Below are 23,031 nucleotides of genomic sequence, written 5' to 3'. Positions count from 1 at the left end.
CATCATGTGAGACGCAGGGCAGGTGCTGTTCCCCCTCTGGGGGGTGAGGGTCAACTAGGGCAGGTTGTCAGGATGGTTTGCTCCTGAGGTGAGAGCAGAGCTGGGCTCACAGCCCTGGAGACCAGATTCAGCTATTTAGCCCCAGAGAAGGGATATCTTGGGCTGTGACCTTGTTTGAAGCCGGCACAAACCAGGATCAGCTCGAGAGCTGGGAGTGTCTTTCAGTTCCTGATCCCATTTAGTCCATCGCCTTTCACCCAAGCCTGCCCTAGGAGGGAAGCAGGGAGCACCCATCTGTGCTAGGAACTGCAGAGAGACCCCCGCAACTCAGGACATCCAGCAAAGGGATGCGACAACAGCTGGTGGATAATACAGTGATGGGGGCATGAGAGAGAGAGACAGAACCAAACAATCCTGGCAGTGGGTGAATAGATAGATAGATAGATAGATAGATAGATAGATAGATAGATAATGACCAATGATTCCTAACACAGTAGGAGCAAATGCATCGCAAATTGGAATAAAGACCAACAAAGTAAGTTTTCTATTTCAATTAAATATGTTAGAGTATTAATATATGGGGCAAATTTAATATCAGAAATATGAATTGCAATTAGAACTCTTTAATACTTTTACTATCAAATTATGCAGATATCTAGAGATGATCAGATTTTTTTTCCACCAGAAAAAAATGACTTTTCATTGAGGTTGTGAGAACCAAACAGTTTCAGCCAAAAACTGTTGGAACCTGAAAATTTTTAGGCATAATGAAAACAAGTTTTCATTGTTATGGATATCAGAAATTTTCCATGAATATATATTCAACTGAAAACTGAATTTTCCTTTGAAATAAAGTAGAAATTGTCTGACTACTCCTATCTGGAAACTTAGCTTTAAGCTAGGGTGGGGAACATGAATATTGTCCAATAACACCATAATTTCCAACCCCATTCCCTCTATTGCAACCGTGTTTGTCTGTTTCAAAAGGGTAGCTGCAGGATGGTAAAAATGAGTAAGTAGCAAAGTTGGTCGCCCAGAGAATGTGTTTTAAACATACTAACCTCTCTAAACTAAAGCCCTGAGAGTCAAAGCTCCCAGACAAAGCCTGTCTCTGTTTATCCTACCCAAGGACATACAGGAGGCTGATGGAACTAGAACCCAGATCTCCACTTCTACCATCATAGCCTCTGTCCCACACTGCTGCCTGCTAAACAAAAATACTGTCAACTTGTGCACAGAACATGCACATAGGAAGACACAATCTATCCCCAAAAGAGTTCACATTCAAAGTACACGAGACAGACAAAGGGAAGGGGAGGAAAGAGAGGCAGCAGTGACTGCTCCATGGTCTCAAAGTGACAGAGGCAAGACTAGAACCGAAGTCTTCTGACTCACACAGCACAGAAATAAAGTCACAGAGGGGAACCACACAACCGAGCAGTAACTGAGCGATGCGACCAGCCCATCATCACCCAGCAGTGGGAGTGCAGCTGGGATCTGGTGCCATAAATCAACGTGTAAGTAGGCATCAGGCGGTATGTGTGATGTTGGGGTGGAATCATCACAGAAAAGCTGCCATGCGGGAAGCTGGGTGATTCTGTGCTGTATTTCTCAGTTAAGTGGGAATCAGACTGTGCTAGCATTTTAGTATTTTAATTGAGTTGGCCAAGTTGTGAGCCTGCTGTCTGTAGCAATAGGGGCATAATTTTGGCTAAAATTGTTGGATTTGGGTTGTACTTTGTTCCATCTTTCATCCTGCATTTGATCAAGCCACATCCTCAGATGGTGTAAACTGACCCAGCTCCAGTGACTTTAAGGGAGCGATGCCAATTTACACTCCTGTGATAACGCACCAGAGTAGAGCTCTGGTTGTGAGCGGTGAGGAGCCCTCACTACTCCAGTCAATGGAAGTGACAAGTGCTGTGCACCTTTGACATTCACATCATGAGACATCATGGAGAGGGGAATCAGAGTCATTCCCTCTCTCACTATAACCCTGACCATTGCTCTTGTCCTTCCCTCCACAGCCATCACACGATGAACTAGGAATGAAAATGTCCAACCGAACCACCGTGACCGAGTTCCTTCTCCTGGGATTCTCTGATGTTCGAGAGCTGCAGATTTTGCACTTCATGGTGTTTCTGGTGCTTTACCTGGCAGCCCTGACAGAGAATCTTCTCATCATCATAGCCATAGCTCTTGACCACCACCTTCACACCCCCATGTACTTCTTCCTGATTAGTTTGTCCATCCTAGACCTCGGCTCCATCTCTGTCACCATCCCCAAATCCATGGCCAATTCCCTTATGAACACCAGGTCCATTTCCTATTCTGGATGTGTCGCCCAAGTCTTTTTCTTCATCTTCTTTGCTGAAACCGACTTTGTCTTACTCACCATCATGGCGTACGATCGATACGTCGCCATCTGCAAACCACTGCACTATGAGACTATAATGAACAGGAGAGCTTGTGTCCAAATGGCAGCCAGTGCCTGGATCAGTGTAATTCTCTATTCTTCATTGTACACCGGAAACACGTTTTCGATCACCTTCTGTCGAAGCAACATGGTGGATCAGTTCTTCTGTGAAATCCCCCAGCTACTCAAGCTTGCCTGCTCTAACTCGTACTTCAATGAAGTTGGGGTTATTGGATTTGGTGTGTGTTTAACCCTAAGTTGTTTTGTTTTTATAATTGCGACATATGTTCAGATCTTGACCACGGTATTGAGAATCCCCTCTGAGCAGGGCCGACATAAAACCTTCTCCACATGCCTTCCTCACCTCATTGTAATTTCCATGTTTCTTTCCACTGCTGTCTTTGCCTACATGAAACCCATCTCCAGCTCTCCGTCAGCTCTGGATCTCGTGGTGGCTGTTCTCTATTCCGTGCTGCCGCCAGTGATGAATCCGATCATCTACAGCATGAGGAACAAGGAAATCAAAGCTTCCCTGAGGAAACTGACTGGGTGAAGGTTATTCAACAAGAATAAAATGTCTGCATTTCTCTGATGAACATGGTTTTATCTGTTTTTTTTACAAATACAATCAACTGATGACCTTACTGTCCCCATAAGAATATGGTGTGTGATTTTTTTATGCAAAATGCTGTATGTAGAGTGGTAAATCCACACTAACTCCACTAAGTCAGTGGAGTTCTTCTCGGTTTATACCAGTATAAGTAAGATGAAAATCTATCGATCTCATGCTTTTATACCGCCATCCCTCACCATGTTATCTGAGTACCTTCCACATAAAATCAGTAGCCATTAGGAAGTACCCAGTGGACTTCATGGAGTCTCTGGTTCTTCTCCTTTTTTGGGGTCAAAACCTTGCTTGGGGTATGATGGCTTTTGGGTTTCTGTTTGCTGATGTGACAGAGTGGGATATGGCAGCATCAGATCATGAACTCTGTGTTTTGCTATCTGGGTAAATATTGACATGGTGACTTCAGAAGCCTGGGCTTGCTCAATAGCCGTCTATCGCTCTTTGTTCATGGCAGCTCTCCTACCTGAGAAAGGTGCATGTTACTTTGCTGAAGAAAGAAGAGAAATCACTCAGAGAAATCAAGACTGAAGTCTGGGGCCTTTGACTTTTGTTACCTTTCACCTACAGGCCCTGCTGCATGGAACAAATTTTTTGCTGTATAGGGAGTCTGGAAGTGATGCTTGGGAGGGCGGGGCCCTGGCTGGTGGGTCTGGAAGTCTTAATTTTAGCACATGACAAAGAGATGGGACCTATTTAAGTGCAGAGTCCTACCCTCTGACAGGTGCCAACCATAATCCCATGTAAGAAGGACTTGCAGGAGTTCGTTCTATCTAATCTAATCTATCTATCTATCGTAGGATTCCACACTGTACCCAACACCATGCTATCTGAGCACCTTCCACCTAAAATCAGGAGCCATAGCAAAGCCCCTAGTAGACCCTGAGGAGCCAGAGACTCCATTCCTTTTTTTGTTCTTCCCCTCAGGGTCAAAAATATGATTGTGGTATCAGTGCAGTTGTTTGGTTCTTGCTTCTTTCTCAGATGTTTTTATTTTATTTTAGGGTTTGTTTTTTTTTACTGGTGGATTGATTTGTTTCTTTATGAGGTGGGAGTGCCTGGGCACAGGAGCACCGGAAGCTCCCTAGAAGTGAGGGGGCCACCAACACCTGAACCAAGGCCCCACCCCACACGGCCTCTTCCCCCGAGGCCCCGCCCTAGTGCCGCCTCTTCCCCCCACGGCCCTTCCCCATGCTTGCTCCTCTCTGCCCCCTCCCCACCATCTCTCACCCTTAAGGCCAGTAAAAAGTGAGAGCACACAGCCCTCCCACTTTTAAAAGTGATGGGGCCATGGCCCCCTGCCCCCCCACCTCCGTTCTGGTGCCCCTGCCTGGGGAGATGCTGAGTGTTTGGATAGACAGTGTTGTCAGTGTTTTCTCATTTATTGGGCGTGCCCGTATGTCATCTCCTTGATGGGGTTTTCCGAGCAATGGGTGAAGTAACATCTTGCATTGGCCCAATTTCTGTTGTTAAAAGACTCAAATTTCCAAGCTTACACAGAGCTCTTCTTCGGGTCTGGGGAAGGTGTCACAGCTAAATACAAGTTTCAGAGTGGTAGCCGTGTTAGTCTGTATAAGCACGTTTTAAATTTTCATCCAGATTTGGGATAAAAACCAATTTCAAAGTATTGGAATTTCCTCTACAATGAAAATTCCAACCAGCTCTAATTAGGGCTGGGACTTCCAAAGATGCCAAAGGGACATAGGTGCAAAAATTCTACTGAAACTCTCTCAGGTTCCTTTGGTAAACCCAGCCTATGTCTTTACACTCCTTTGAAATCCCCAGCCTTAATAAGTAAAACGCTTTCCAAAAGGTAGGGGGATACAAACGTAAAAGTTAAAGTTTATTTACACTTTGATGATAAGACTAGTCTAGATACAAATATACAAAAATACAAATAAGTCAGGCATCAAGGGCAAGATATGTAAAGGTATTTAGGAACCTGGTGGGATTCTCAAAAGCATCTAGGTGTCTATTACCCATTAAAATCAACAGTTCCCATCAAGAGTTATGTTTTGAGAACTTTCAGTTAGCCAGTTTTTAATCAATTTACTGTTGTTTTTGTGTAGTGTTATTTTTTTCAAATAGTGTGATGTTACCCTGAATCAAACCTTTAGAAAAATCCAAGTCTATTACATCAACACCATTGCCTTTATCAATCAGAAATGTCACAGTTAAATCAAGTTCATTTGATAAATATGCTTTCTGTGAAAACATATTGATCACCATTAATTGAACTTCTTTCTCCCTTGTAATTCCTTTTTGTTGAAAAATGACCATTTTCAAAAATGAACATTTTTGTAAAGAACTGTTGATTTAGTGAATTTTTGTTTTCTTTTTTTAATTAAATTTTTCATTTCAATTTTTGGCAACATTTAAATGGAAAACTTTATAAAAAACATTATTGACTTGTTTCCATTTACCAACATGTAGGACCCCCAAACTTAGAACCCTTAAAAAGGGAAAAAAGTTTGATTTTTTGAAATTCTTCACTAATTAAAAAAAAAAAAATCCACCATCATTGTTCATCATTCTGTATTTCCTGCATGTTGTTCTTTAGTCTGCTGTTTAGTAATTTTTCAGCTATTGAATCAGGGAACAGACACAATGTCGTGTGAGTTGGCCAACCAGTCATACATCACAGATAATGAAAACTCTGGAGTTGCTACAAATTTAAACTTAGAACAAACTTCTGAGTCACTAAGGTCTTGATCCTGCACACGCTTTATGCACAAGCTTTCTTTCCTAGTGTGAGTAGTCCCATTAGAGTCAAGTGGACGATTCAAAATAATATAATTTAGCACTTGAGTAAGGATCTCAGGATGGGGGCCGAAATGTGAATTGCTAAAAGTAATGTCCACATAGGGCCTGATCTAAAGGCCATTTAATTCAGTTGAAAGATGTTCATTGATGCCAATGGGCTGTTGATGAGACCTCTCGAGAGATTTTAAGGGACAGATTTTCAAAAGTATTTGTAGCTACCACTGAAATCAATGGGATTTTGGTGCCACATCTGCTGAAGTGCTTTGGAAAAGCCCACTAAACAACTATCTGCATCTTTAGACACCTAAATATCTTCGATAATATGCCCCTTAGGAGCTCACGTCCAGTAGATTTTCAATAAAAATGGTATTAATTGAATTAATTGTATTTAGGGGCCTATCTGAATCTTTAGGTGCCTAAATTCCTTTGCAAATCTGGCCCTTAGGCACTTCTGAACATTTTACCCAAATACAAAAGTTGTAAATGTAAAACTGGAACCAGGATTAAAAGAACAACAACAAGGACGGTTACTACCAAAGGGAACATGAGCACAGGCTGAGAATCAGACCCAGTAACATCTAAGCCATTCAAAAACAACTTCACGTCCCACTGAATACCTTCTGTAAAGCCACCTTCACCTCTTTGTTTCTCAGACTGTCAATGAAGAGGTTTAACAGCGGAGTTATAATAGTATTCAAAGTGTTGACAGTCTTGTTCATGTCCAAGGCATTCTGTTTGGAAGGCCTGACATACAGGAAGATGGTGGAGCTGTACCATATAATCACAAGAGTGAGATGGGCGAGCAAGTGGAAAAGGCCTTTTGCCGGCCTTGGGCTGACGGGGTGCTCAGTATGGTGGAGAGGGTGTAAATGTAGGAGACCAGAGTTATTGAACATAATCCCAGGATGACGATGATCGAGATGATAAAAGCTGCCATCTCAATCACATAGGTGTCTGGGCAGGAGAGAATGATTAAGGAATCTATGCTGCAGAAGAAACGAGTAATGACATTAGTGCCACAGGACAACCTAACTATCAGAGATTCTGGGATAGAAATAGCCAGGAAACTACACACCCAGGAGCCAAGGGCCAGCTGAGCAGACAAGAGGTGCTGTTCATGATGGTGCTATAGTGCAATGGGTAGCAAATAGCCAGATAGGAGTCATGTATCTCTGTGAGTTAACGCTCCATTCACCTTAGTTCATAGCACTGTCAGGGTGCTCACGGCAAGAGAATCTCTCCTGTCTCATGCCAAGGAGAATAAACACATGCAAAAAAAAAAAAACATTGACATAATATCCCCTCTATTAGGGTTGAATTTTCAAAGGGCTTTGAGAGGGATTTAGAGGCCCAGCTCCCCTGGAATTTCAGCTGGCCCTCGTGAGCCTCTTTGACAATCCTGGGCTCTATCATTTTCTTCACTAAATTGGTGTTTATATCATGGGAGGCAGTGGCTGGGGAGCTGGGAGACTGCTGTCTATTTCCATGCCTACCACTGACCAACTGGGTGACCCTGAGCAAATCACATGACTCCTCCATGCCTCGGTTTCCCCATCTGCAAAAGGGGGTTAGCCAGGCTTCTCTTTCTTTGTAAGGACTTTGAGCTCAAGAAAATTGCACTGGGTATGTGGGTGTGATGGGATGTCCACCCCACATAAGCCCTGAGTGGGTTAATGTGGGCTGGGAGGGGCCAATTAACCTTCGATGCTCCACCTGGAGGGAAACCAGGGCTTGATAGGGCCTAATGGCAGGTGAAGCCCAGCTGTGGGAGGAGCTGGGCGAGCATTATCAAGCCAGGAAGCCCATGCAGGAATGAGCTGCTGGGAGGCAGGATGTCTGCAGTTGTTCCTTGAAGAGAAAGGGAGTTGGTCTGGGATAAGGAGGAGATCCAGGGGGATAAAGAAGCCCCGGACTTGTGTGCTGAGCCAGGGAGTCTGATGAGAGATCTAGAGGAGTGAAGTAGCGAAGGGGCGTGGAGGAAGCTCCAGGGGTGAACCCAGAGGAAGGCAAGGAGATAGAGCGCTGGGCTGCAACAACCGGGTCTGAGACTGAGCAGGCCTCGCGTGCTAGTCAGATGGTACCTGGGTCCCCCCACCGGCAAAGTGGCCCAGGACCTGGTGTTGGGACAGAAACTGCCTGAGAAGGCAAATGGACAGCTTGTCGGCTGGGACTGCGTTACCCTGGGGTGCCACATAGTGATTTGGCTGGAGGGCTGAGTCACAAGAAGGGAGCACCCTGAGTTATAGGGAGGGGTAACAATGTGAGCAACTAATGGAAGAGGACACCAGATGGGGTGAGAACTGATTCCCAGACCCAGCTAAGAGGAGGTGTGCCTGGGGTGAGTCACTCCCTTCCCAGGGAGATCAGGCTGAGACTTCAAAAGTGCTGAGGGGATTTGGATGTCCACAACCAGCTGAATGGCAGTGAAAGTCTGTGTGTGTCTGTACTAAGGTCAGGGCTAGCTCATGCGCATTTACAGAGATGTCCTGGTCACTCCAATTAATGGTCCCCACACAGCTCTGCGGTAGTTTTTTTTTTTTTTTGGGGGGGGGGGAGGGGGGCCCTGCCTGCCTGCCTGCCTGCCTGCCTGCCTATGGGGGTCTGATCCCTTCTTCTAGTCTCCTCTTACCTGAATCAGGTTCAGGTGGAGCTTGCCTTTCTGTGGGCCAGGATCTGGGGAGCCCTTGCCCCTCTGGATGGGGAAGCGGAGAACAGGCAGGCCTGGAGCATGCACAAAGGACACACTGCTGAGAAGGGGGGGTGTTTGACACACCAGAAACCCTCCAGCCCTGGGGAAGGGAACCCCCACGAAAGTGAACGGGGGCAGTTCACGTGCCTCAGAGCTGTGCTTTCAGGCTGTATTGAGCCCTCCTGGGTGTTCTCTTTCAGCTGAGAACCTCTCAGGGAGATGAGTGGGCCACTTCCCACCTCTCTGAGCCCAATCTGCTGCAGATAGTTGGGTGGATCCCCTCCCTTCATTCTCCTTCTGCTTCATACAGTAATGGAGAGCCAGGGCAGCTCCGCCCTAGCCAAGGTTGGAAGCCCTTCTTGTTAAGTGGATGACTCCAAGTGCTCTAAAATTCACATACTTATGCAGATTGTCTTAAAACTTGCCATAGCAGTCCTGGTAGCAACTGCAAACATTGCGAGGCACTGCTATTGCACTAAACCAGTGGTTTTCAGCCTGTGGCCCACAGACCCCTTTGGGGTCCGTAGTCTGCCTAAGATTTCCACAGGGTGCATACCTTCCTTGGAAATTTTTTAGGGGTCTGCAATGAATAAAGGTTGAAAGCCACTTCACTATAACCAAAGTATGGGGAGGAACACTGTGGAATCACAGAGCAACCGTGTGGCTGAAGGGAAAGTTCGTGCCCTTCCTTTCCATTGCTTTCAGCAAAACTCAAACTTCGGGTAAGGTAAAAGCCCGAGTCACCTTAACTCTGCCCTCAGTGCGTGCTTCCCTGCCCCCATGACCATAATACACACACTGCCTCTCTGCCTTGTCAGGGCAATGGACGGGTATATCCATTTTAAAATAGCCAGAGCCTCGCGAACCAGCTGAGCGGCAGCGAACCAGCTGAGCAGCGAGGACAGCAGAGCAGCTCACAGCAGGAGTTTGCCTGGGAGTTCGCCTGGAGTGAGCCCAGTGAGGCTTACATCTTGCAAACGTCTCTGAGGAAGCTCATAGTAGGTAGGTGATATGGAAGGGGGGGGTTCAGCTGTTGTGACCTGCACTGGATGTGCCATGTTTGTCTTTCTTCCACAGGACAGAAGCGACTTTGTCTGTACAAAGTGCAAGCTGGTCTCCATATTGGAAGAGAAGATTGAAGGTCTGGAGCAACAGATAACGACCCTGCGTTGTATACGAGAAACTGAGGATTTTCTGGACAAAACTCAGGATAGGCTTCTAGGGGCACAAAGCTCTAAAGATATAGAGCAGGTTGCACAGAGGAGCCAAGAGGCCAGTGAAGAAGCTTGGCAACACGTGACCTCCAGAAGAGGTAAGCGGAATGTCCGGGTTCCAGTAACATAGACACAGGTAACTAACCGCTTTCATGTTCTCTCCACAGGTACCATTGCGGAGAGTGGACCAGATGATATGTCTGGGGGGAGAAAGCAGAAGGAGACTCCGCTGGTTGGAAGGCATGAGATGCGATGTCCTGAGGTTGGGGGTTCCACAACCACCACTCCCAAGAGGAGAAGGCGGGTGGTGGTGGTCGGGGACTCTCTCCTCCGGGGGACTGAGTCATCTATCTGCCGCCCTGACCGGGAAAACCGAGAAGTCTGCTGCTTGCCAGGGGCTAAGATTCGCGATGTGACGGAGAGACTGCCGAGACTCATCAAGCCCTCGGATCGCTACCCCTTCCTGCTTCTTCACGTGGGCACCAATGATACTGCCAAGAATGACCTTGAGCGGATCACTGCGGACTACGTGGCTCTGGGAAGAAGGATAAAGGAGTTGGAGGCGCAAGTGGTGTTCTCGTCCATCCTCCCCGTGGAAGGAAAAGGCCTGGGTAGGGACCGTCGAATCGTGGAAGTCAACGAATGGCTATGCAGGTGGTGTCGGAGAGAAGGCTTTGGATTCTTTGACCATGGGATGGTGTTCCATGAAGGAGGAGTGCTGGGCAGAGACGGGCTCCATCTTACGAAGAGAGGGAAGAGCATCTTTGCCAGCAGGCTGGCTAACCTAGTGAGGAGGGCTTTAAACTAGGTTCACCGGGGGAAGGAGACCAAAGCCCTGAGGTAAGTGAGAAAGCGGGATACCAGGAGGAAGCACATGCAGGAATGTCTGTGAGGGGAGGGCTCCTGCCTCATACTGGGAATGAGGGGCGATCAACAGGTTATCTCAAGTGCTTATATACAAATGCACAAAAGCCTTGGAAACAAGCAGGAAGAACTGGAGGTCCTGGTGATGTCAAGGAACTATGACGTGATTGGAATAACAGAGACTTGGTGGGATAACTCACATGACTGGAGTACAGTCATGGATGGTTATAAACCGTTCAGGAAGGACAGGCAGGGCAGAAAAGGTGGGGGAGTAGCACTGTATGTAAGGGAGCAGTATGACTGCTCAGAGCTCCGGTACGAAACTGTGGAAAAACCTGAGTGTCTCTGGATTAAGTTTAGAAGTGTGTGCAACAAGGGTGATGTCATGGTGGGAGTCTGCTATAGACCACCGGACCAGGGGGATGAGGTGGATGAGGCTTTCTTCCGGCAACTCACGGAAGCTACTAGATCGCATGCCCTGATTCTCATGGGTGACTTTAATTTTCCTGATATCTGCTGGGAGAGCAATACAGCGGTGCATAGACAATCAAGGAAGTTTTTGGAAAGCGTAGGGGCCAATTTCCTGGCGCAAGTGCTAGGGGAGCCAACTAGGGGGGGCGCTTTTCTTGACCTGCTGCTCACAAACCGGGTAGAATTAGTGGGGGAAACAAAAGTGGATGGGAATCTGGGAGGCAGTGACCATGAGTTGGTTGAGTTCAGGATCCTGACGCAGGGAAGAAAGGTAAGCAGCAGGATACGGACCCTGGACTTCAGGAAAGCAGACTTCGACTCCCTCAGGGAACAGATGGCCAGGATCCCCTGGGGGACTAACATGAAGGGGAAGGGAGTCCAGGAGAGCTGGCTGTATTTCAAGGAATCCCTGTTGAGGTTACAGGGACAAACCATCCCGATGAGTCGAAAGAATAGTAAATATGGCAGGCGACCAGCTTGGCTTAACGGTGAAATCCTAGCGGATCTTAAACATAAAAAAGAAGCTTACAAGAAGTGGAAGGTTGGACATATGACCAGGGAAGAGTATAAAAATATTGCTCGGGCATGTAGGAAAGATATCAGGAGGGCCAAATCGCACCTGGAGCTGCAGCTAGCAAGAGATGTCAAGAGTAACAAGAAGGGTTTCTTCAGGTATGTTGGCAACAAGAAGAAAGCCAAGGAAAGTGTGGGCCCCTTACTGAATGAGAGAGGCAACCTAGTGACAGAGGATGTGGAAAAAGCTAATGTACTCAATGCTTTTTTTGCCTCTGTCTTCACTAACAAGGTCAGCTCCCAGACTGCTGCGCTGGGCATCACAGAATGGGGAAGAGATGGCCAGCCCTCTGTGGAGATAGAGGTGGTTAGGGACTATTTAGAAAAGCTGGACGTGCACAAGTCCATGGGGCCGGACGAGTTGCATCCGAGAGTGCTGAAGGAATTGGCGGCTGTGATTGCAGAGCCCTTGGCCATTATCTTTGAAAACTCATGGCGAACGGGGGAAGTCCCGGATGACTGGAAAAAGGCTAATGTAGTGCCAATCTTTAAAAAAGGGAAGAAGGAGGATCCTGGGAACTACAGGCCAGTCAGCCTCACCTCAGTCCCTGGAAGAATCATGGAGCAGGTCCTCAAGGAATCAATTCTGAAGCACTTAGAGGAGAGGAAAGTGACCAGGAACAGTCAGCATGGATTCACCAAGGGAAGGTCATGCCTGACTAATCTAATCGCCTTTTATGATGAGATTACTGGTTCTGTGGATGAAGGGAAAGCAGTGGATGTATTGTTTCTTGACTTTAGCAAAGCTTTTGACACGGTCTCCCACAGCATTCTTGTCAGCAAGTTAAGGAAGTATGGGCTGGATGAATGCACTATAAGGTGGGTAGAAAGTTGGCTAGATTGTCGGGCTCAACGGGTAGTGATCAATGGCTCCATGTCTAGTTGGCAGCCGGTGTCAAGTGGAGTGCCCCAGGGGTCGGTCCTGGGGCCGGTTTTGTTCAATATCTTCATAAATGATCTGGAGGATGGTGTGGATTGCACTCTCAGCAAATTTGCGGATGATACTAAACTGGGAGGAGTGGTAGATACGCTGGAGGGGAGGGATAGGATACAGAAGGACCTAGACAAATTGGAGGATTGGGCCAAAAGAAATCTGATGAGGTTCAATAAGGATAAGTGCAGGGTCCTACACTTAGGATGGAAGAATCCAATGCACTGCTACAGACTAGGGACCGAATGGCTAGGCAGCAGTTCTGCGGAAAAGGACCTAGGGGTGACAGTGGACGAGAAGCTGGATATGAGTCAGCAGTGTGCCCTTGTTGCCAAGAAGGCCAATGGCATTTTGGGATGTATAAGTAGGGGCATAGCGAGCAGATCGAGGGACGTGATCGTTCCCCTCTATTCGACACTGGTGAGGCCTCATCTGGAGTACTGTGTCCAGTTTTGGGCCCCACACTACAAGAAGGATGTGGATAAATTGGAGAGAGTCCAGCGAAGGGCAACAAAAATGATTAGGGGTCTAGAGCACATGAGTTATGAGGAGAGGCTGAGGGAGCTGGGATTGTTTAGTCTGCAGAAGAGAAGAATGAGGGGGGATTTGATAGCTGCTTTCAACTACCTGAAAGGGGATTCCAAAGAGGATGGCTCTAGACTGTTCTCAATGGTAGCAGATGACAGAACGAGGAGTAATGGTCTCAAGTTGCAATGGGGGAGGTTTAGATTGGATATTAGGAAAAACTTTTTCACTAAGAGGGTGGTGAAACACTGGAATGCGTTACCTAGGGAGGTGGTAGAATCTCCTTCCTTAGAGGTTTTTAAGGTCAGGCTTGACAAAGCCCTGGCTGGGATGATTTAACTGGGAATTGGTCCTGCTTCGAGCAGGGGGTTGGACTAGATGACCTTCTGAGGTCCCTTCCAACCCTGATATTCTATGATTCTATGATTCTATGATCTACAGCTGCCTGGCCCTCAGTGCTGAGCCAGGCCCTGTAAAATGTAACCAGACTTTTACAACTATGATGCTTCTCGGGGTGCCCAGGGCTGGGAGTCACCTTGTCACCCCCTGCCTCCAGCACGAGGGAGTCCTGCCTGTGCTGGCTGAGTGAGAGCTCCGGACACAACTGGCCGCTCAGACGCTCTCCTTTGGTCTCCACCGGCCCTGCAGCCTCACAGTCGATGCGCCCCAGCTCCTGAGTCCCTTCAAAGTGTCCCCTTCTGGCATCCACCCCAATCGCTGGATTCCTTAGTTTCACCTTTCCGCCCCCGGTCCTCTGTCACACAGCACTTGAGTTCAGTCACAGTAAAACAAAAGGGAATTTATTTAAGAAAGAACAGAGATTCACACAGAAACAAGAGTGAGTGACAGAAGCAAACGGCTACATACAAAACAAAATCATAAAGCACAAACTAGGGCCTAAGCTTACTCATGGTCACCTTTCCTATCTAATAAAGTAGATTCTCACCCCAAAGTTCAGTCTGTCACAGGGATTGCTGGCCCCACGGAGCTAGGACCTGGTCTTTCATAAAGCACCCCTGCTCGGCCAGGTACCTCCTCAGTGAACGAGTGCAGGCTCTTTCTCCTGTCATGTACGGAATCAGTCTTTTGTCTTTATTCCCAGACAGGGCCGTCCCCTCACTGTCATTTTGTCTTTTTTGCTTCCATGGGGTTTTGATGTTTATAGTGTCTTTGGCTTTCCGTTGATTGTTCTGGATTGGTAGACAATTGAGCGACACATTACATAACAGATGAGCCAGGGAGGGATGACAACTCCCTGCCAGTTAAATGGGCCATCACCGAGACACGATTCCCTGCTGACTAACTCTTACTCCAAGACCGTAAGGGCAAAACTTTTAGTATAGCTACATTATTCCCTATATGTGCACCTCGCAATAATTGAGTATCGGTACGTTACAAGCTTTCAGTAGACACCTTGGATGCTACCCTTTATGGATAAACACCATGAAGGTGATGTATTAGTTGTAGTGAGTTTGTCAGGTCTGAGACAGGAGTTGCTTGTAAACAGCAAACTCTTTGCCAGTTGGCACCAAGGGGCCCCTGTGTCACAACAATCCCTTCGCTGTTGCATGCACGATACCAACTAACCCTATACTTTCCCTATCCGTCATTAAAGCCGCAGACCACTCTCACATCCCATCTCACTGCTGTCAATACCCGTTCCAATACAGAGTCATTTAGGTCAGTGCTTTTCAAGCTTTTTTTCATTTGCGGACCTCTAAAAGTTTTGAATAGAGGTGCAAACCCCTTTGGAAACCTTAGACATAGTGTGCGGATCCCAGGTTGAAAACCACTGATTTAGGTTGTGTCAATAGCAGGGCACTGGGGTCATCTTGTCCTGGGCAGTGAGGACCTCTCAAGGTTCCTTCCCACCCTGCATTTCTGTGATTCACACAGGAACTTAGACTGGAGCAACTCCTAGCTTGTCAGCGGCAAGGACATCCTTGGGGTTCACAATGCCTGAGATAGGTACTCAGGCTCCCTGGACAATGAATGGGGAGCGACAGGGCTAAGACTGGGAGTCACAAAAGCCAGCGTGCTCTGCAGGCAGGCGCCTAAGGTAGCCCCTGGGAGATGCTAAGCACAGGAGTGTGTCCCAAACCCGCCCCCTCACAAAGTTCAGCACCTAAATCCTGGCTGGAGGGAGGTGCATCCTTCTGACTTGGGGCTCTCAGCCCTCTCTTTGAATCAGATGCAGCTGCCCCGTAACTCTGAGCCTCAGGGGGTACAGCACTCCCCCAGCACATGGAAGACCCTGGATCCAGTCCCCCTGCTCTAAAGGCATGTTCACTATTTAAAGTCAATCAATTATGACCCTACTTGGAGCGTAGCTTTTAGAAGGAGACTCCAGCCTTCCTGTAAAGTCTCCAGATGATGGCAACTCCACCACATCCCTTGGTAAATGGTTCAGAGTTGCTCCAAGACAGGGGTAGGCAACGTGTCCATACACGGAGACAAGTGTCTGTAGTAAAAATTGTGATGTCCATGGCAATTGGAATCTGGGTTGAATGACTGAAAGACATAACCCTTCCCGCAATGTCTATCACTATGTCCAGTAATTTTGTCAAGTGTCCGTCGCACAACATGGTGGTGCTGACCTGTGCTCCAAGAACGATTTGGGGATCTGGAAAACCAACCTTACAGTGAAAGACTCAAGAACCTCAAACTATGTAACTTAACAGGGAGCTCCTGGCTACACCAACCCCCGTCTCCCTTCTTCAGTCGCTCTGGTCCCCTGGGGCTCACCCCAGAACCCCCCACAGGGCCCCTCACCCCTTTACTCTGGCACCAGCATCCTACCTTCACCATATGTGAGGCTGGGGACCTTTTTCCCCCTCCTTAGCCCTCCCCTTCCTGGTCTCCTTGGGGTGGTCGGAGGTCTGAGCCCCCACTCATTGGAATGAGCCGCCCAGCAAATCTGAGAGTGGGGAGAGCCAACAGGCCAGAGCAGGGAGCCAGGCCCAGCCCCACAGGACCCTGCTGTGGGGTGAGCATGGGGCAGGCTGGCTCTCCAACCTCCCTCCCCTCCTTGCTGGGGCCTCATCTCCACACCAGGCTGGGATAGAGACAGTGACCCCGACACCGGAGAGTGGGGCCTGACCATTTCACTGAGCTCCCCAAAAGGGTATCTTCACCAGCCTCCTAGGGCGATGGGCCTGAGGGGGGAATCGCTGGCTGGAAAGCTCCAGCCTCTGCTCTGCGGGACATGTGACTAAAATGATCAGAATGGATTTTTTTTCACCTTAAAATCTATGTATCTAGGAGCTCCTCTCCCCCCAGGAACAGCGGGTTAACGGGGAAGTGAGAGTCTTGCAGGGTGGAGAGGAGGTGTGTGCACATGGGCGGGGGGTGGGTTTGTGAGTCTGAGCCCCTCTCTCTTTCCTCAGCTGAGTAGAAAGGAGCACAGTGCAAACCACCTCCAAAGATTTTGACAGAAAACTGAAAACAACAGAACTTTTTTTGAGAGAGAGAGAGAGAGAGAGAGAGAGAGAGAGAGAGAGAGAGAGAGAGAGGAAAAAAAGGGTGGGTGAGGTGTTACCTTTGATTGGTCCAACTTCTGTTGGTGAGAGAGACAAGCTTTCATGCTTACACAGAGCTCTTCAGTCTAGGAAATGTACTTGGTGTCACAGCTAAGTACAAGGTGGAACAGATAGTTTATCATAAATAGTTCAAACACATTTCAGGGGACCATTCAAGTTGAAATGTCCCATTTAGTCGAGGATTGGTCCTGCGTTGACCAGGGGGTTGGACTAGATGACCTCCTGAGGTCCCTTCCAACCCTGATATTCTATGATTCTATGATTAACACCTGTCAGGGTTCCTTCCCCACTCTGAACTCTGGGGTACAGATGTGGGGACCCACGTGCAAGACCCCCTGAGCTTATTTTTACCAGTTTAGGTTAAAAACTTTCCCAAGGCACAAATTCCACCTTGTCCTTGAACAGTATGCTGCCACCACCAAGTGATTTAGACAAAGAATCAGGGAAAGGACCACTTGGAGTTCCTGTTCCTCCAAAATATCCCCCCCCAAGCCCTTACACCCCCTTTCCTGAGGAGGCTTGAGAACAATATCCTCACCAATTGGTACAAAGTGAACACAGACCCAAATCCCTGGATCTTTGGACACTGAAAAAAAAAGTCAATCAGTTCTTAAAAGAAGATTTTTAAAAAAAAAAAAAAGATAAAAGTCCCCTCTGTAAAATCAGATTGGAAGATAACTTTACAGGGTAACAAAAGATGAACAAAACACAGAGGAACCCACTCGAGCCTTAGTTTCAAAGTTACAAGAAAACAGGGATAAACCTCCCTCCAGCAAAGGGAAAATTCACAAGTTGAGAGACTGGCTCAGAATGGTTTGGAGGACATGGATTGAAGTCCGGTCCCTCTTAGTCCCTAGAGCGAAGGAACACAGAAACAAAGAACCGAAAACAAAGCCTCCCCCCCAGATTTGAAAGTATCTTTTGTCCCCATTGGTTCCTTTGGTCAAGTGCCAACCAGGTTCCTCCTTACAGGTAAGGAGGAATTTTAGGCTTCCCTTATGGTTATGACACACACACCCCCAGTCATGGGAGGGAGGGTGGGAAATGCAGCTGTGTGTGTGGGGGGGGGGGGGGCGGGGTTAGTTGGTTACAGTTTGTTGTAATAAGCCATAAATCTAGTGTCTCTATTCGGTTCATGATTTTTAGTGTCTTGCAAAATTATGAATTTAAGTTCCCAGGCTCATCTTTTGACAGGTTTGTGCAGATTTCTTTTGAGAATGAGGACTGAGAGGTCAGATGTAGAGTGAAGGCTTTGTGAAAAGTATCATTAAACAATTACAATCCACACTCGATGGGGATCACATTCTGAAAGAAATCTTTCCTGAACCCCCACTTCTGGCTTTCAAACAACCCCCCATCCTTTCCAACCTCACCATCAGAAGCAAGTTCCCCACAGATCAGGACACACCAACTCAAAGCCGCATCAGACCCTGCCAGAACAACAGATGCAAAAGCAGCAGACATATCTCCTCTGCTACAATGAGCAATACTTCCCCCAACACACCTTTCAAGATCCATGGGTCCTATCTGTGCCTATCATGACATGTGGTGTACCTCATCCAGTGAATCAAATGACCAGACAACAGCTATGTGGGTGAAACCAGACAATCACTATGCTCTCAAATGAACTGACACAGAAAAATGATAAAAGACAAACACTGTATCACCTTTGGGTGAACACTTTTCACCAAGAGATCACTCTATAGCAGTCCCTTGAAATATGTTAACTACTTATGTTAAACAATCTGTTCCACCTTGTATTTAGCTGACACACTGAGTACATTTCCAAGTCCTGAAGAAGAGCTCTTCTGTCTAAGCTTGAGTCTCTCACCAGCAGAAGATGGTCCAATAGAAGATATTACCTCACATGCTTTGTGTGATGGGATCCCCGGGGTACAACCTGGAGCTGTGGGACCGCTGTGTCCCCTTAACTCTCCAGCCTGGGCTGTCTCTCACAATAGTATGCCAGTGATAAGCAGCAAACCCCTCCAGGTGCTGTGATCACTCAGCCATCAGCTTGTGGAGACTCACACCCAGTTAAATTGCATGAATGTTCTCCAAGCCAGTCATGAATTATACAGAGAGAGGCACCAGTCAATCACCCCAGCCTTGCACCCTAGAAATATACCGTCTTACACTGCTCAAGACTCCCTTGGACAGTACAAGCTCATTAATTAGTTGGCCACGCCAACAAATGAAAGTAGACGTGCAACAGCCCTTGTGAAGCTGAGCTGAGATTCCCCAAGCACTTCAACCAAAAACACACTGTATTAGGTAAAATATAAAACAGATTTATTAACTACAGAAAGATAGATTTTAAGTGATTATAAGAAGCAGGCATAGAGATCAGAGTTGGTTACATAAGAAATACAAATAAATTTGCAGTCTAAATTCTACAAATGAAGCAAGATTTGAATCAAACAGTTTCTCACCCTAATAGATGTTACAGGCAGCTCACAGTTCTCTATACACAGGCTGGAATCCTTTCCCAGCCTGGGACCAATTTTCCGCAGTTCAAAGTCTTTGTCTTCCAGACGATCTTCCAGGTGTTGAGATGGTGGAGGAGAGAGGCCAAGTGGTGATGTCATTGACCCTCCTTATACATTCTCTCCAGGTGCTAGAAAGATCCTTGCTGTGAGGTGGGGTCGGGCAGTACCCATTGTGTACCTGCCCTCTGAGGAGTCTCTGGGAGAGTGGATTCTTCTTGATGGGCCATCAACGCCTGTCTGGCCAGCGATGGGTGCCCCTTTGTTTTTACTGAAAGGCCAGCTGTGCCCATCAACCAACCTCACTATATTTCAGTAACACATTTAGCAATTCTTCATAACATCACATACAATGATAGTACCCACAATTCAACAGGATACTAAAGTTCAGCAGATCCAGACTTCTCAAATGATCCCTCCCAAGGCACACTTTGTACCAAACACAGCATCCTCCTATCCCAGTGGTGAATAGGGGGGTCCAGGGTGCTATTTTGAGGTACAGAGGGTCACAGCTTGTCTTTGTAATATTCTGGGACCCATACAGCCACAACAGTGCATGACTTTTTTTTTTATTTTTTATTTTACAGTTTCCATCTGAAGGTTTTCAGATGTCAGTTGCCAAAAAGCAAAAAAAAAATTCATTTTTCAGGTTTCAGTTATTTTGATGAAAAGTCAAAATCTTCTCTCCCCTCCTCCCCCTGCAAAATTCCAACCATCTGTATCACTCTTAAATTTATATATATATATATGGGTGTGGGTGTGGGTGTGCACAAGCACACACATCTCTTGTATACTGCATTTCTGTATCAGGCCCACTTAGACCCTGCTTCTTTCACAATAGAAACCAGATTGATTGATCCTCATTTCATTCAACTAGTCTGACTTCTGTGTGAGGGCCAGACATTTCCTGACAGCTTTTCTCAGGGCCTCCTTGACCTCTCTGTTTCTCAGGCTGTAGATGAGGGGATTGGCCAGGGGAGTCAGGACTGTGTAGCAGACAGAGAACACTTTGTTCAGGGCTCTCAGGTTGCTGGATTTCGGTAGCATGTAGACAATCATTATGGTCCCATAGAAAAGTGTTACCATGATGAGGTGAGAGAAGCAAGTGGAAAAGCCTTTTGCCTCCCGGTGGTGGAAGGGATTCTCAGGATGGTGCTAACGATACAAATATAGGATGTCAAGGTTAATAGAAATGGGGTAACTGCATCTGGGAAGGAAAATATGTAAAGAACCAGCATAATCTGGCTGGTGTCACTGCAGGAGAGCTTTAGCATTGGGGTGAGATCACAAAAGAAATGGTCCATTACATTGGGGCCACAGAAAATTAATTGTGACATAAAACGCATCATTATTGTACAAGGTAGAAATCCACTTATCCAACACCCAGCTGCTAGCTGGAGGCATAACTTGCCATTCATACAGGTTCCATAGGGCAGTGGTTTGCATATGGCTAAATACCGATCATAAGACATCGCTGCCAGGAGAGAACACTCTGTAGTTGTTAGAAAACAAAAGAAAAAAAACTGTGTCATGCAGCCCCCCACAGAAATGGTTCTGTCCCCAGTCAGGAGACTGGCCAGCATCCTGGGCAGGAGGGCAGAAGTGTAGCAGATCTCCAGGCAGGACAAGTTCCCCAGGAAGAAGTACATGGGGGTGTGAAGGTACTGATCAGTCACAACTAGAGCAATGATGAGGAAGTTCCCTGCCATGGTCCCAATATAGATCACTAGGAAAACCAGAAAGAGAAAGATCTGCAGTTCAGGGAGATCCCCAAACCCCAGGAGGATGAATTCTGTCACATCTGTTTCATTTTCCGCATCTCCTTTCTCCATGAGCTGCATCCTGTGATCGTGAAAAGTAATGAACATCGAAAGATTTGGCTGGACCATGAAATTAGATAGATTTCCATCTTTTGATTCCATAAGAGTTCCCACTGCAAACTGAGAGCTGGGTTTATATTCTCTCACAACAGAGAAACTTCTTCACTTCAGAGAGATTCCCCCACACCCCAAAGAGCTGTCACTCAGTTAACTTGCCCCTCTTCTGCCCCATACCCCAACCTTTTTCATTAATTGATTCTTAGATTTAAGACCAAAAGGGACCATTTGCGGATGGAGGTTGGCACAACTGATTAAAAGAGCTTTAAACTAGAAACTTGGGGGAGATGCTCATGTAATCTCCTTGCCTGATTCTAAGATTGAGAGGGCGGAAAATCAAGTCAGAAAGGATAAAGCAATGGAGAAAGGAGCCACAGTGGGTCGGAGAATGGACATTAAGAGGAAGGATAGTGCTGATACCAGTCAGATAGGTGACACTGGAAGAAGAATAACTGTACCCGATCAGGCAAGGAATGTGGGCGAAGCCAAGCAGCAACAGATAAGATGTTTGTACACCAATGCAAGGAGCCTGGGTGACAAAATGGGTTAACTAGAACTACTGGTGCTGGAAGTGAAACCAGATATTATAGGGATAACAGAAACATGGTAGAATAATAATCATGACTGGAGTACAGGTATTGATGGGTGTGTGCTGTTCAGGAGAGACAGAAATAAAGGCAAAGGTGGTGGAGCAGCATTGTATATTAATGATGAGGTAGACTGTAAAGAAATTAGAAGTGATGGAATCGATAAGACAGAGTCTGTTTCAGGCTAAAATCACTTTGGGGAAGAAAGCTTCTGGAGGTTCTCCCAGGATAATCTTGGAGTCTGCTACAGACCACCAGGATCCGATATGGATAGAGACCTCTTGTTAATGTTTGTAATGAAACAAATACTACTGTGAATTGTGTGATTAAGGGAGACTTTGATTTCCCACGTATAGATTGGAGGACAAGTGCTACAAAAAGTAATTTTCCCTCTGCTGATACTCACACCTTCTTGTCAACTGTTGGAAATGGGCCACTTGATTGCATTGGCCTTGTTGGCATGACAACAGTAATTTTCCTTCCCTTGGTATTCACCCCTTCTTGTCAACTATTGAGAATAGGCCACTTCCACCTTAATTGAATTGGCTTGTTAGCACTGACCCCCCACTTGGTAAGGCAACTCCTATCTTTTCATGTGCTAGAATATATATTCTGCTTTCTGTATTTTTCACTCCATGCATCTGATGAAGTGGGTTTTAGCCCACGAAAGCTTATGCCCAAATAAATGTGTTAGTCTCTAAGGTGCCACAGGGACTCCTCATTGTTTTTGCTGATACAGAGTAACACGGCTACCACTCTGAAACTAATAATAGTAGTGCCCAGGTTTTCCTGGATGTGATTGCTGACAGATTTCTTCACCAAATAGTTGCTGAACCAAGAAGAGGTGATGCCATTTGAGATTTGGTATGGGTGAGCAATGAGGACCTCATAGAAGAACTGGTTGTAGGGGACAACCTTGGTTCGAGTGATCATGAGCTAACTGAGTTTCAACTAAATGGAAGGATAAACAAAACTCGATCTGCAATTAGGGCGTTTGATTTCAAAAGGGCTAACTTAAAAAAATTAAGGGAATTATTTGGGAAGTGGACTGGCACGAAGAACTTCAGGATCTTAATGTGGAGGAGGCTTGGAATTACTTGGTAGAAGTTGCAGAAGCTATCTGAAGCCAGCATCCTAAGCAAGGGGAAAAAATTCATAAGGAAGGGTTGCAGACCAGCCCAGACAAGCAAGCTTCTCAAACAGGTGATTAAGAGAAAGCAGAAAGCCTGCAAGGAATAGAAGATGGGATGGTTCAGCAAAGAAAGCTACCTCATGGAGGTCAGAATGTGTTGGAATAAACTGAACATGCCAAAAGGCAAGCGGAGTTGGACTTTGCAAAGGAAATTAAGACCAATAGTAAAAGGTTCTATAGCCATATAAATAAGAAGAAAACAAGGAAAGAATAAATGGGACCACTAAACACTGAGGGTGCAGCTAGCAAGAGATGTCAAGAGTAACAAAGAAAAAAGAA

The 23,031-nt window shown here is 46.6% G+C and overlaps 1 protein-coding gene and 2 pseudogenes across 1 annotated transcript; 1 reads left to right on the top strand and 2 right to left on the bottom strand.

Annotated features, from left to right (window-relative positions):
• Positions 1–1,855: 1,855 nt before the first annotated feature.
• LOC119567635 (olfactory receptor 14A16-like) lies at positions 1,856–2,996 on the top strand. The gene has a single exon (XM_037914372.1). It carries the CDS (start codon positions 2,049–2,051, stop codon positions 2,967–2,969), a length of 921 nt encoding a protein of 306 aa, XP_037770300.1. The 5' UTR covers positions 1,856–2,048; the 3' UTR covers positions 2,970–2,996.
• Positions 2,997–6,403: 3,407 nt separating this feature from the next.
• On the bottom strand, positions 6,404–8,948 carry LOC122462927 (annotated as a pseudogene).
• Positions 8,949–19,762: 10,814 nt separating this feature from the next.
• On the bottom strand, positions 19,763–20,937 carry LOC119567634 (annotated as a pseudogene).
• Positions 20,938–23,031: the final 2,094 nt, after the last annotated feature.

Source organism: Chelonia mydas, chromosome 14 (genome assembly GCF_015237465.2).
Source record: "Chelonia mydas isolate rCheMyd1 chromosome 14, rCheMyd1.pri.v2, whole genome shotgun sequence".
NCBI lineage: Eukaryota > Metazoa > Chordata > Testudines > Cheloniidae > Chelonia > Chelonia mydas.
This window is presented reverse-complemented; position numbering and strand designations above follow the sequence as displayed.